We start from the raw sequence: 12,889 nt of genomic DNA, 5'->3' as shown, positions 1-12,889 counted from the left end.
GTGAAGCTCTGGTTGGTAACTGGGCCACTGCCTAAATTCCCAAGGTTTATACATTCAAATGCGGGGACTCAGTGCCTGGGATCATGTGTGAGAGACCTTGCGGTTTTGTGACCATGAGACCCTGTATTTGCATGACTATGGGAATTAGTAGGGATCTGTTAGTGAGTACATGCAAAAGTAATGTGTGCTCATGCGTTTGTAGTTTTACCAGTTCACTGAATCACAGGCTGGTTAGTCTGATCTGCTCGGTGCTCAGGCCCAGGCTTGCCTGCAAGGATTGGGAAAGTAAGAGAGGAGAGGACATGGCCCTGCCCAGGATGAAATGCTGTCTGGGCCTGCAGCTGCGTCTGGTCCTGAACCACTAAACCTCTTTCCTGGTGGCCACTGAACATTGGCATTCACATAAGGCTACCATAGGGACATTGAGTAACCCCACCTTCCTACCCTGACCCTTCCCCTACCCCTCAGGGCAGTTCTGGTTATCTTTGGTGTGGCATGACTTTTTCTAAGGGAGTGTGAACAAACTTCTATTCATCTCAGATAGGGTGCTGACAACAGACCGAAGAACAACTCTGTCCAAGTCTGGTGTGGTGAGTCCATGAGTTTTGGCGTTACGTTACAGGAGGAACATGAGGGGCTATGGAAGCAGCACGGACGGGTGACTCAAAGACAGCTGTGCCACCACACGGTCCACCCTGGCACAGGGAACAATACAAAAGCTGCTTCCGTGGAAAAGCTTGCCAGCTTGTAGGTAGCGCCTCTCTCCAGCAATGATTTACTGCTTTTCAGTTTTGGAGAGGGGACTCATGAATCTTGTAACTTTCTAATATATATACGAATTGTTTTTTCCTTTGGTTTTTCGAGACAGGGTTTCTCTGTGTAGCTTTGGCTGTCCTGGAACTCCCTCTGTAGACCAGGCTGGCCTTGAACTCATAAAGACCTGCCTGCTTCTGCCTCCCCAGTGCTGGGATTAAAGGGGGGCACCACCACTGCCTGTCACATATATATATTGATCTGGAGAATGGGTCCGTGGTTAAGAACACTTGCTGCTCTTCCAGAGGCCTAGAATTCAGTTCTCAGCACCCGTCCCCATGTGCTGGAAATCACAGGCATGGAGGAGATGGGAGTTTCCCTAGTCTTTGCCCTCCTTTGTTGAACTCAATTATTTTTGGTCTTTCTTCTTTCTTCAGATTTTAAAATTAGTAAGTCTGGATGGTGGCACATGCATGTAATCCCAGTGCATGGGAGGTAGAGGCAGGTGGATCTCTGTGAGTTCAAGACCAGCCTCATCTACTGGCCTTGAACTAAGTGCTAAGCTAGCCAGGGCTGCATAGTGAGACTCTTGTCTCACAATTTTTTAAAGGTTTTATTTGCTTATTTATGTGTGCTCATGGGTGCCACAAGGTGTGTATGGAGGTCAGAGGACAATTCTAGGGGGTCAGTTTTGTACCAGGGATCAAACTTGATTGTCAGGCTTGACGGCAAGTGCCTTTTATCCACTGAGCCCTATTCCTGGCTTTTTTTTTTTTTTTTTTTTCCCAAGACAGGGTTTCTCCATGCAGCCCTGGCTGTCCTGGAACTAACTCACTTTGTAGACCAGGCTGACCTCGAACTCACAGTGATTCACCTGCCTCTGCCTCTCAAGTGCTGGGATTAAAAGCATGCGCCACCAGCGGCAGGCTCCTCTTTTAAGATATATACCTGAGCTATATGAGCTATACCCATATAGCTCAGGCTGGCCTCCTAGCCAAGGCTGGGCTTGAACTCCTGATCTTCCTGCCTTTACCTCCCAAGTTACAGGGATTACAATAGGTATATGTCATCACCTGGTTCCTCCACATCCCTTTCAAATCTCAACATGGTTGTTGGCTGTTCTCACTCACTTTCTGGTTCTGGTGAGTGAACTCAGGACCTAGTGCAAGCTAATCGTGGGAACGCCTGTAGAGCTACCAAGTTTGAGGGCAGGACTGAGTCATCACTGACATTCTGTTTGTCCCATGGGCAGGAGTGGTTTTTCATTCCCATGTATATATATGGTGCTAGTGCTCAATCCCAGGGTTTTCACACACACTAGGCAAGTGCTCTACCATATATGTTTTCATGTCCTGGCTCCAAAGCTGACCTTTGGGGATGACCCTGCTCCCCAGAGCAGGATAGTTCCCAACAGCTCCATCATGCATCCACATGGTGACAGGGACTGACGCTGAAGATTGACATCTCAGACCCAAGGGAAGGCTGTGGCGCAGATGGCGAGAGGGGCACGTGACAAGAGCCCACTGCCCCTGGGAACAGAAATGCCCTTGTCTATAGGAACATCCGGGAAGATTGAGCAACACTTCCTCTTTCTCCGTGGGTGGCTGAGGTAAGAAAGCTGGTGTTGGCCCAGCCTGGGGTTTTGGGGAGAGGCGCAGATACACAGTTGGCTTTATCAGTCACACAATGGTGGGCCCAACTCCATTCCAATCAAGATAAAGTGAGATTGGTGTTAGGGTGTAAACCCTCCTCTAGTGGGTCCTGCCTCAGCAGAGTCATTGGGTAGGCAACTCTGCCTCCTTAGGCCCGAGCCAACACACAGCTGAGGGATTCAAAGAGCTGAGCTTAACCTCATGGACAACCCTGGGCTCTCTTGCACACACTAGCCCAGAAGGAGAAAAACCAAGCACAGAAGTTGTTTTATATTTAATTTACAAAAGAGACCCCAAAATTATAAACTATCCAGGAGCAGGGGAGTAGTCAGGCCTTCCCTGGCCTAGCTGTATCCTCCTTCTTCTCTGGCAAGATGAGAGGATTCTTCTCTCCCCCTTAGAACAGGGGGGTGACAGCTGGGATAGATGCCTGCTAGGCATCCCAGGGGCTCTGCCCACACCAGATTCATTTGTCTACCCTCTAACAGGCTTCTCATGCCCAGATCCTTGTGCCAGAGGCCAGCTGGACTGATATCCCGGAGTGGGGGAGAGACCCCCTTATGAGGTCCAGGTAAAGGCCATGGCTACCAAAGCCAGCAGACTGGTGACGTGGGACCCAGCCCAGGCTCTACTGTCACTTCTAGCCGCCTGCTTATGGTCCCATTGGCATTGCTCGCCACCCCAGCCTAAATAGCACTGGCAGCGAAAGTGCGTCTTCAGGTAGCTGAGGTCGGCATCGCTGAGCTCCCCCTCAGGTCGAAGCTGGGGTTCATTAGGCGTACGGCCAGGCACTAGGCGGAAGCTGCTGGCACTGAGGTGCAGGAAGGTATTGGCGCTGGGGTTGCGGCGCACACAGCGCCCATGGCCATGGCACTGGGTCCAGCTGCAGTACTGGGTGGCCCAGGACACATTGACTACGTAGGGGACCAGCAGCTGTGTTAGGTAATTCTTGAGGTACTGGCAGGTCTCCTGGAGGAAGAGGCCAAGATTAACAGGTGAGCATGTGATGTTAGCTGCCTCAGCCCAAAGCCCTGACAGAAACTGTCTACACTACGGTGACAACACCTCTTTTGGCAGTAGTGGAGTTGGAACCCTAGACTAGACAAGTCTTACTGAACCTCATCCTCGGCACACTTATCTGTATACATATGCACACATCATATACACAGTTCCAGTCCCGTCCCTAGTGAGAAGTGGGGTGGAGACAGACTGGAACCCAGCTGTGCAGATGAGGAAGGATGGAACTCCAGCTGTTCAGGACAGCATTTCCTCTTCCTGGAAACAGGGTGAGGGGATTCCCTTCTTCTCTGTTGGGTTCAGGGGCAAAGCCTCCATGCTTAGGCGACAGACAAGCTGGACTCAGTCTGTATACCAAGGTGAGCGTGGAAGTCAGAGTATAAATTTCCCACCAGTTTAGCAGGCTGGGGAGGTCTCCCTTACCATACTTGAAGCATACACTGAGTCGCCCCAGAAAATGACACCAGCTGAGCCCAGGGCTGCACTCTCACCGATGGTAGAGATGAGGTCCATCTGTGTGGGAAGGGATGATTACTGAGGGAGACGGACACCAGACAGGAAAAGAGGGACAGACCTGGCCTAACCTGCTGACCATAGTGAGGCCTTCCCTTGTGTGCCTCCAGGCAGGGGCTGCTTTGGTTTCCCGTTTAAGCCGTTTCCACCCTCATGTTGAACCTTCGTCTCCAAAGCCAAGAGCACGTGTCAGCCCACAACGGCAAGGGCACACATTCTGACTCCAAAGTCAGGATGATTGGCTTGAATTCTGTGCACTTTTCACGGCCTTTCTAGAGGCTCTGGGCTAATTCTCTGGACCTCAGTCTTATCTACAGAATGCGGATGACATCACCCTTCCACAGGATTCAGAGATGTGGAACAGGCAGTACACTCTAGTATGTCTGCCCCGACAACCCAAGCATGCAGTGGCTCCCGGAGGAAGGCAGAAGCAGCGCCCTGGAACACACACATACCTGACTAAGTCCTTTGAGTCCTCGGGTGTACGTGGGGCGGGTGAAGACGTACACCGGGAGAGCGTGGTGTGCATGGTGGGTGTGAGCCACACGCAGGGCCTCCTGAACACGGAAACTGACAAAGTTGCGGCTGTGTACGGAGGAAGCCAGTGACTCATCCAGGTACACAGAGGGAAAGAGAGCTGTGCTCTCGGCCCAGAGCCAGGCCAGCTGGTCATTGCGCGCCACTTCCACGTCAGGACAGCGGCCTGTGTAGCTCTCCCGGTTCTGTACATAATCATGATTGTAGCAGTCGGGGAAGAGGTAGAAGCCCCAGAGGTGCTGAGGTCTGACTGCCTTGACATAACGTAGCGTATTCAACATGAACTGCCGAGCAGCGAACTCAAACTCATACTGCGCCTGCTTCACTATTCGGTCTGTTGGCCAGTCAGGGTGTCGACTGGCCACCAGCTGGCGTGAAGACTGTCGGTACACATCCTTTTCCTGCCAGTTTCGCACCCATACAGGCCTCCATTCCTCCCAGTCGATGACCGCCAGCCCCCCAGGTTCCTGGGTGTGGATGTAGCGCTCCACAGATTCCTTCAGCATGGGCAAGTGTGCACAGAGGCTACCGTTCTGAGGCACACCACCATGCACAGACATCCCAGCTGCATCGAAACGGGGATACAGGCCTAGACGGTCGTAGTAGAAGGTGGTGATATTCTGGTTGACAAAACCCTCATTAGGTGAGGCCTCCACATCGAAGGCCCTAAGGTCCAGTGGCACTTTGTGGCGTGGGGCACATTCTTGTGTGGGCACATTCCACGCTACCACAAAGGGTCGGCCAGTGAAGATGGGTGGTACCGTGGGCTTAAGCTCCACGGCCCATGTTACCTCCAGCACTAGGGCCAGCGTGATGATGGGACCCAGTCCTGCCCGCATGCTGGGGGCTACAGCAAGGGTCACCTGCCTGGGAGCAGCTCAGGAACTGAAGGAAGTGTGGGGAGAGAACAAATTAGTCTTGAGAACTCCAGAGATGAGCGCCTTAATCCCATCCACACCCCCCAAACACCTACTGTGCCGCACACCACGTTCCTGCTCAGACTGCCAAGCCTGTAACAAACAGGTTTGAGAGCTAGCAGGATACTGAAGGGTAGGCAAGAGACCCTAGGGACTCTACCAAAACCGGAGTCCTTTCTGGAGCTGTCTGTGGCTGGGCAAGAGTCTCCTTTGGGTCTGTGTCCTTCTGAAAACGGGACGAATTAGGCTACAGACTCACAGCCAGAGTCACTTACACGCCTATATACCACACAGCACATTGTTTTAGAACACCGTGAACCCAAGCTCCACCCTGCAGGCCCCCACCCCACATTAAAAACTCTCGATTCAGAGAAGGGATAGCATTTGGGCACAATGCATACAGAAGCTGAGACGCTTTTATCAACACTGCAGAGGAACTGAGATCCGTGCAACCATGTTCCAAGCACAAGAGTGAGGCTGTTAGGACTTAAGTCTGGGGCACCGACACTGTCCTTGGCTTGGAGTAGGCGCCCGGGGGACAAAGGGGCAGCGGACTCCGCTCCGCGGGGCTCGCCACAGCCACCGAGAATCTGTGCGAACCCTCGCGACCAGCCTACATCTTCACTTCCCAGCACAAGTGGGTCCCGAGTGGAGGGTATTCCTCCTGGTCTTTGTGCGGGACCCCGCCCCCGCCCCGCACGTGGGGCCAGAGTTCACCCGAGTGTGTGTGTGGGGGTTCCTGGGTCATTTATGAAGGCTCCCCTAGAGATTCAGAGCCCAGCTCACAGGGAGAGAGTCACCAGGCTTGCAACGCCCGCCCTCACCTCGCACCAGGCGCCACCAGAACCCACGCCAGGGCCGCCGCCATCCTGGTACCAGCCAAGCCCGCTCCGGCCCTTCGCCCAAGCACTGCCCCAGCTCGAGCCTCTGCTGGCTCCGCCCCGAGGCCCGCGGGCCCTTTAAGAATCTAGCCTCGGAGGTGGGCCGATGGCAGGATTTGCGGCCTCGTGGGGAGGGTGTGTTCGCCTTCCTTTCTTCCAGTGTTGCGTTTCGAGTTCGAGGACCCTCAGATCTTCTGTAGAGGAACATAGTCATCTCTCTGAGATCTAATACCTCTTGGGATCGGGATCCCCGCTAGAGTCTCAGTCGCGAGAGCAAACCAGCCTGAGATCGCACCCCCACAGTCTGTCTCCAGTGGACCAATCCACTCTGTGCCGCCGGCCTCTTAAAGGGACAGAGTACTAGATGGGACGGGCAGGCGCGCGCGGAGGGGGTGGTGGTGGCATGTGGAATAAAGGCTTATGGCCGAGGCCTTACCTAGGGGTAGCTGCGAAGTCAGTCCTTCATGCCTGAATTTGGACTCTAGCAGTGTGGGCCCTTTGTGTAGTGTAAGAGATTTTGACCTGAGTGGCTCCGGAGCCTCTCGGGACATTAATGATCCGCCTTCTCCGATCCTAGATTCCCTACGCTAGTTTGTGGTCAGAGGGAAGCCCCGCCCCTCGCCTGTCCAGAGGAGGGGGCCTGGTAAGGCCTCTGAGCCTCCGCTGGCAAAGCCGACACAGCCGTTGTCCTGGTAACCAGGGGTAGGTCGCTGAGTTGCCAGAGGGGCTGAGGTTCAGCCTGGCCTAAGAGGAGAGTGGTCTACCCGCTTTCTCCGGATCCACACCAGGGCAGGCCAATCCACTGGATTCTCTCGGGTCCAGTCTCTGCGACGAGGGCAAGGTGGGATGGTTGTCCATAGGGGACTCCCACTAACTCCAAATAAAGTGCAATTCGCACAAGTTTCAGGCCGGACTTTGTGGAAAGTAGGCTGCAGAGGCTCCCCAAGTGCCTCTGTTCCATATTCTGAACCCTTCTGCCTTGCAATCCCCTTCTGATAGGGAGTAGGCTTAGAGCTGTTCCCTCACCTCGTGCTCTCCACGGCACGACTCGACTCCCCGAAAGCCCGCATCTAGCCGCCAGCCCCTTTCCCGCCCGCACGCCTGAAAGCCAGGGAGCGCCAAGCGCCTCGACGGCAGCGCTAGGATCAGCTTTACATGGTCTTCTCTGGGCTCACCTGTAGTGGGAGTCCGTCGGCCCAGCAGGTCGGCGGCCTCCCTTCTTGCTGAGGTGGGTTTCTCCAGCCAGGCTACTTGCACCAGCTGCTGCCCTCTGGGCAGCCTGCTGGGGATTTGATAAACCTCATTCCTTCCCACCCACTCCCGCCTCCCACCCCTGCCCTTTCTCCTCACTTCCTGCTGCCCCTCTGGGCGGAAAGGGACAGGAACAGGGGCGGGGAGGAGAGCCCCTTGACCCTGTTTCCCTTGCTGGCTGGCTGCCCTTTGCACCCTTCCTCTGAGCAGGATCTGGATCCAGGAGTTGTGGCAGGTGACAGGAAGGATATGGGCTTAGGGTCAGGCGCTCATCTCCTTGAAGTTTCAATCATCGTCAAATCCAGTAGTGTGTGTGTGTGTGTGTGGGGGGGGGGGACGGGACACACGGACGGACACCAAGTGGCGTATTCATGGGAGTCACACTGTTTGCTGGCTTGTTTAGCTGATGGTCCCCTAGGGCAGGTGCCAAAGAAGGAAACCATCTCCTGTGAGGGGGAAACCTGGGTGGGGTGGGGTCTTCCAGTAACTGAGTCAATTTTTTTTCCATTGAGAGCGGAAGTATCTGAAGTATGACCAAGAAGACAATGTGACAATGTGTTGATGATGCCTGTGCCTGTGTGATATGGGAGTGGGGGGTGGGGGTGGGGGGTGGCAGGGCCTAGGAGGCTCTATGGGGTAAGAGGCTTTTTACACTTAAGTGTGTCCCTGCTGGAGAGGGAGCTCACAATAGGAACCCCTGAAGACTAGCAGGGTCCCACCTGACCTCTCTCTGGAGGTACACGCAAACTTGCCTGCTCTCAAACCACCCTGAACCAACCACCCCTCAGAACCCCAGTGGCTCACCTCCCCAGTGCTAGGGAGTCCCTCTTCTAATAAAAAGCTGTATGGAAGCTGGGTGTACAGCCTAGGCTGCGCTACTCCCCAGGAGCACCCCTGAACCGCTGTGTTGGCTTCGTAAGGGACAAAAGTCTAGGAAGCACCAAGGGTGGGGACCCCCGGGAAAACAAAGGCCAGGCCAGACTGTCCAGGGCAGGGACACTTCCTTAGGCAGCCAGCAGGAAGGAAGTGAGCACAGCCCAGCCGGATGGGATGGAGTGGGGAAACACTGCCCTGACGCCTCTATTGTTTATAGCTTTGGGGTCAGCGAAGCAGGTCCAGAACAGGGAGTTCCCTAGGCAGGATGGTGGTGTAGGAGATAGGATACTGTCTGACATGGGGAGCCTTGGCCCCTGAACAGGAGGCCCTGAACAAGGGGCCTTAAGCCTGGCTTATTACAGGGGACGGAAATCAGTCCACAGAACTGGGAGTCTAGGCTACCCAGGGTGATCCTCCTGGAGACTTGACAAGTTCCAGCCCTGCAGGAACTTGAAGGCCAACTGCCCTGACCCTGGGCTGATGACTTCCTCCTTCCTAGTTGGAAGTTCTCGAGCTTATGGCCAAAGGCTAGGCCTAGCAGAGAACCTGCTCACAGCATACCCTAGAAGTGTAGGCAAAATGTGCACTGGCAGCAGAGAGCTGAGGAAGGACTGGGTCGACAGAGCCTTACAACAGAAGCTGCAGCAGAAGCCTGAGCTCACCTGACCCATGGCTAACTGGGAAGAGGCAGGTGAGTGTGGGCTCCAGAGCCTGGTAGGAGGCCAAGGCCATGGTGGGAAGTGTCTGGTTGCTGTTCAGCTATAGGTGGCACTTTGAGGTCCATGGGGCTTGAGCTTTAACCTCACTTGAGATAATATGATACTCTTGGGACTAGAACTATCCCACAACTAGTTTGGTCACACTCACCCCTTAGGCAAGGCAGCTGAGCAAATCTCCCCAAGTGTTTCAAGACCTGATTCCAGAGTCCCAACAAGACAGGTGAGCCGCTCCCAGGATCTTGAGAGGGCTGGAGATGGTGTGTGAACACAGCCACCTGTTGGCCATGGCTGGTATTGCTACAGGCGATGTTCGGACTTACCATTGGCTCCTAGAGGGGGCTTGCCAGCCTGGCAGAGCCCAGGGCCAGGGGCCTACCTAATCAGCTCAAGTGGTAGTCTAGAAATTGGGTGTTAAAGCTTCACTGGAAGCCACTCTCATGTGCAGGGTCTACAAATAATTTTATTGAAATTGAACGAATAACACAACAGTCTTCCTATGCTGGGGAAGGAAGCCACCCTCCCCAAGCCATTTCCCACAATCTAGAAGCCCAGAGCTTCCACAAATAAGGATTTTTTTTTTAAAGCCATCTCTATATAGAAATCAGACTCTGCCCCAACATTATCATAGTCTAGACTATTTACAAACCTTCACATTTTAATTACCCCTTTTCTGTATTTTTCCCTTCTTCTGATCCTTACCAAGGAGCTCCAGTACTTTCCCTTAACTGACCCTGAAGAGGTGAAGATTCTGTAGAAGGGGTGATGGGCTCCTCATAGCTACTGGCACCAGCCCCGGGTGTGTGTGTGTGTGTGTGTGTGTGTGTGGCTTCTTACCGCTGGGTGGTGGACAGCCCCTCCCCCACAGCTGGGGATGGGTGGGACTGGTGCAAAGACGAGGGAGGTTAGACAGAATATGTGGTTTGGGGCAAGTCCCCACAGGCACAGGCATCCACGGCCTGTCCTGACCCCGGCCTGCACCCTCTCAACTTGGGAGAGGGCAACTGGTTGAAATCAAGAGAGATCAGTCCAGCTCTGGGTGATAGGAGAAGCCTCCTACACTGGTCCCCATCCTATTTAACGGCCAGCAAACTGTCCATCTTAGAGTGGGAACAAATGGCAGGTAGGCAGGAAGACTGAGGCTGGTCCTATCCCCAGTCTCCGTCCAATACAGGGGGAATCGAGGTAGCAAACGGCTGAAATGCTTTGACTAGGGGTACGGGAAGTGAGGGAAGGAAGTTCCCACTTGGGTACAGCCCCTAGAGCCCAGGGGCTGGAAGAAGGCAGACTCTGCTTGTAAAGTGCTGTAGCTTCTAGGAGGGCTGGGCCCTAGGCAAGCTCGGAAGAAAGCAGGTCAGGCAAGGAACGAGGAGCCAGGCATTCCTGACCAGCATATGTCCCGCCATGCTTCTTGCACAGGTGGCCGGGCAATGGGCTGGCGATTCTGCCACTGGCCCTCACCAGCCACCAACCACTCATTGTTCAGACATAAACCAACACCAGTTAACACTGAGGGACCGCCCCTTTTACAACGGAAGGTTCTGGGCCAACGGAGTTTAGTTTATTCAGGGTTGTGGCACCAGCCTGGACTCCTGAATGGAAGCTACACCTTGAGCCTGGGAGTTTCTTGCTGGGGCAGTGGGTGCTTGTGTCTGCCATGCCACAGGCTCACATTTCATAGAGGATCACAGGGAAATCCACGTGGATTCGGGGGGGATCCAGCTTCACGATGCCCTGCCATGGAAACAGAGGCTAGTGAAGATCAGCTCAGGCCTCTATGCTAGGAGCCTTCCCAGCCCCTCACCCAGGCAGCCCCATCTACATCCCTGTTGACACACTGATGGAGGTTGTGCCCCTGCCCAGCCCCTCACCTGAGGAATCAGATTCTTATGTATCCGCCTCAGCTTGGCTCGCTTCTGCCCATTCTTGGTGACGATTGTCTCCTCATAGAACTCGTGAGCCAGATCCCCGTCTTCATCATAGAACATGGAGCTGTGTAGAAAAGGAAACAGACTGGTCATGGCAAATGCCACAGACCACAGGGAAGTGTGCTGAACCGCGAACGAAGAGGCACAATCTTAATCTTGGGGCAAGAATAGTTAGTATGCCTGAAGGGCTCTTTGCTTGGTGCTTGGAGCCATAGGAAAGTGGAAAGGTCAGCAATGTCACTGTTACTATCACACTCACAGGAGGTCTTCTTAGATCACACTGTTTAGGCAACCAAAGCCAATTCCTATGGCTGGTCTGTTCCCCAAGGATAACTATCCAGTAGCAGGCCCTTCACCTAGAGCTTATAAAGTGGGGAGGGTAGTGGCCTGGGCATACTGGTCTCACTTCTAAAGACTGCTAGTTCAGGGCCAAAGACCAAGATCATGGATGTTTGAGCCAGGAAGGCTGCACTCAACTCCGGCTCACTCCCAACTGGTTGGTACAGCCTAATCCACGCTGTTGGTTGGGTCTTTCTGGTGTTTACTGTCAAATTCCCATTACAGGGAGCGTTAGTCCCTAGGAGCCCACTAGGTCCAGGCCATTCTGTGCGAGCCCCTGGGGGAAAAGAGGGTTAGTGCTCCAGGTCTAGAGAACCCAACTGGGCGAAGGCCTTTTGTTCGGTGGCCTCACCTTCAGCACTGAAGCCTGGCTCTGCTTTAACAGACACTCCTCTCAGAGGTCCAACTTCAACGTGGGGAGAGCAAGACACCTAAACAGAAGGTCATTTCCCCTTGGATTAAGGCTTAGAAGAATAAGAGGTACCCAAATGCCTTTAATTTGCAGGCTGAGCTGGACGAAACGAAGATCTTAAGACTCTCAGAGACCGTCTTTGCGGGATTATGGGAGAGCTTCTACCCAAGGGACAAGCCTCAGCCAACTCTTCTCTAAAAAGACCTTCTGGGCAGTCAGGAGCGGCATGCCACTTGGTTTTCCCCTCCCTTTGCTCTGATGGGGATCCAAAAGATGACAGTCGTCCTGAATGAAACGGGGGGGGGGGTGTTCCTCGCTCCCGGATGTCCTCCCCAAGGCAGATACCCATGCCCTTACCCGCGGCGCGTGAATACGAAGGGGGGCACCGCTCGGGTTCGAGACCGCACCAAAGACTGCTCAGCGCCTGCCGCTTCAGGGCCGCCGCCCCCAGTGGTGGAGGCAAAGGGCCAGAGGCCCCGAGCTTTGGAGCCGCTGGCGCCCATGTCAGCGCCGCGGGCGCATGGCGGACCCAGCGGCCGCTCCGCTCTCACAGCGCGGCGGGCGCGACCATGCCCTGCCCCAGCCTCCACTCACAGGTGCCGCCGTCGCCGCCGCCTTCCGCAGGCTCTGCTGTCTCCACGGGAACCTCACTTCCGCTTCCGCACGCCCTGCACGCTTCTTCCTCTGAGTGGCTAAGGAGCTCGTCAGTCTGTAAGGCCGAGCCAATGGCCACCCTCAGAGGATGAACACCCCAGGATGCGCTGCCTCCAGGTCCCACAAGGCTTTGGGTCCCAAGGGTCAGCTGGGACAGCTCCCTCCCCGAAAAGCGGAGGTAATGTGTTGTTATGGACTTTAAGGTCGGGCCGGGTATGACTGTCCCAAAGTCCCTGACGCCCAACACTTGGGCCCAGTGGCAATAGTCAATTAGGTCAGCCCTCCACCCAAAGGGACTTTAGGCCTGCCTCAGGCTAGGATACATTTAGCTTGTTTTCACAACTGTGTCTTTGCAGTTGTTACCTTTGCACATAAAGGAGATGAAGGAACTTGCTAAATGTCTTTCGTTTTCTTGAGACAGGTCTCACTATGTAGCCTTAGCT

At 54.4% G+C, this 12,889-nt stretch overlaps 2 protein-coding genes across 3 annotated transcripts; both read right to left on the bottom strand.

Moving 5' to 3' along the window:
* Positions 1-2,675: 2,675 nt before the first annotated feature.
* Positions 2,676-7,550, bottom strand: Hyal2 (hyaluronidase 2). 2 transcript variants are annotated; one of them, XM_059268584.1, is made up of 4 exons: positions 7,446-7,550; positions 4,391-5,357; positions 3,846-3,935; positions 2,676-3,374 (listed from the first exon to the last, which is right to left on the bottom strand). In XM_059268584.1, the coding sequence occupies exons 2-4, from the start codon at positions 5,309-5,311 to the stop codon at positions 2,964-2,966; spliced, it is 1,422 nt and encodes a 473-aa protein (XP_059124567.1). In that variant the 5' UTR covers positions 5,312-5,357; positions 7,446-7,550; the 3' UTR covers positions 2,676-2,963. The 2 variants fall into 2 exon arrangements, with proteins under 2 accessions (XP_059124567.1, XP_059124566.1); XM_059268583.1 differs by lacking the exon at positions 7,446-7,550 and adding an exon at positions 6,214-6,561.
* Positions 7,551-10,652: 3,102 nt separating this feature from the next.
* Positions 10,653-12,414, bottom strand: Tusc2 (tumor suppressor 2, mitochondrial calcium regulator). Its single transcript, XM_059268581.1, has 3 exons — positions 12,150-12,414; positions 10,985-11,105; positions 10,653-10,847 (listed from the first exon to the last, which is right to left on the bottom strand). The coding sequence occupies exons 1-3, from the start codon at positions 12,293-12,295 to the stop codon at positions 10,782-10,784; spliced, it is 333 nt and encodes a 110-aa protein (XP_059124564.1). The 5' UTR covers positions 12,296-12,414; the 3' UTR covers positions 10,653-10,781.
* Positions 12,415-12,889: the final 475 nt, after the last annotated feature.

This window comes from Peromyscus eremicus, chromosome 7 (assembly GCF_949786415.1).
Source record: "Peromyscus eremicus chromosome 7, PerEre_H2_v1, whole genome shotgun sequence".
In the NCBI taxonomy this organism is placed as follows: domain Eukaryota; kingdom Metazoa; phylum Chordata; class Mammalia; order Rodentia; family Cricetidae; genus Peromyscus; species Peromyscus eremicus.
Note: the sequence above shows the minus strand (reverse complement) of the source record. Positions and strands in the feature narration are given on the sequence as shown.

Bases quoted from the DNA above. Each gene is read 5' to 3' on its own strand.
- Tusc2 (XM_059268581.1), bottom strand. From the start codon at position 12,295: ATGGGCGCCAGCGGCTCCAAAGCTCGGGGCCTCTGGCCCTTTGCCTCC. The intron at 11,106-12,149 runs GTAAGGGCATGG...TTTTCTACACAG, and splicing joins TTCGTATTCACGCGCCGCGG to CTCCATGTTCTATGATGAAG. The intron at 10,848-10,984 runs GTGAGGGGCTGG...TTTCCATGGCAG, and splicing joins ATAAGAATCTGATTCCTCAG to GGCATCGTGAAGCTGGATCC.
- Hyal2 (XM_059268584.1), bottom strand. From the start codon at position 5,311: ATGCGGGCAGGACTGGGTCCCATCATCACGCTGGCCCTAGTGCTGGAG. The intron at 3,936-4,390 runs GTATGTGTGTGT...CTTCCCACACAG, and splicing joins GACTCAAAGGACTTAGTCAG to ATGGACCTCATCTCTACCAT. The intron at 3,375-3,845 runs GTAAGGGAGACC...CTCTTCCTCCAG, and splicing joins CAGTGTATGCTTCAAGTATG to GAGACCTGCCAGTACCTCAA.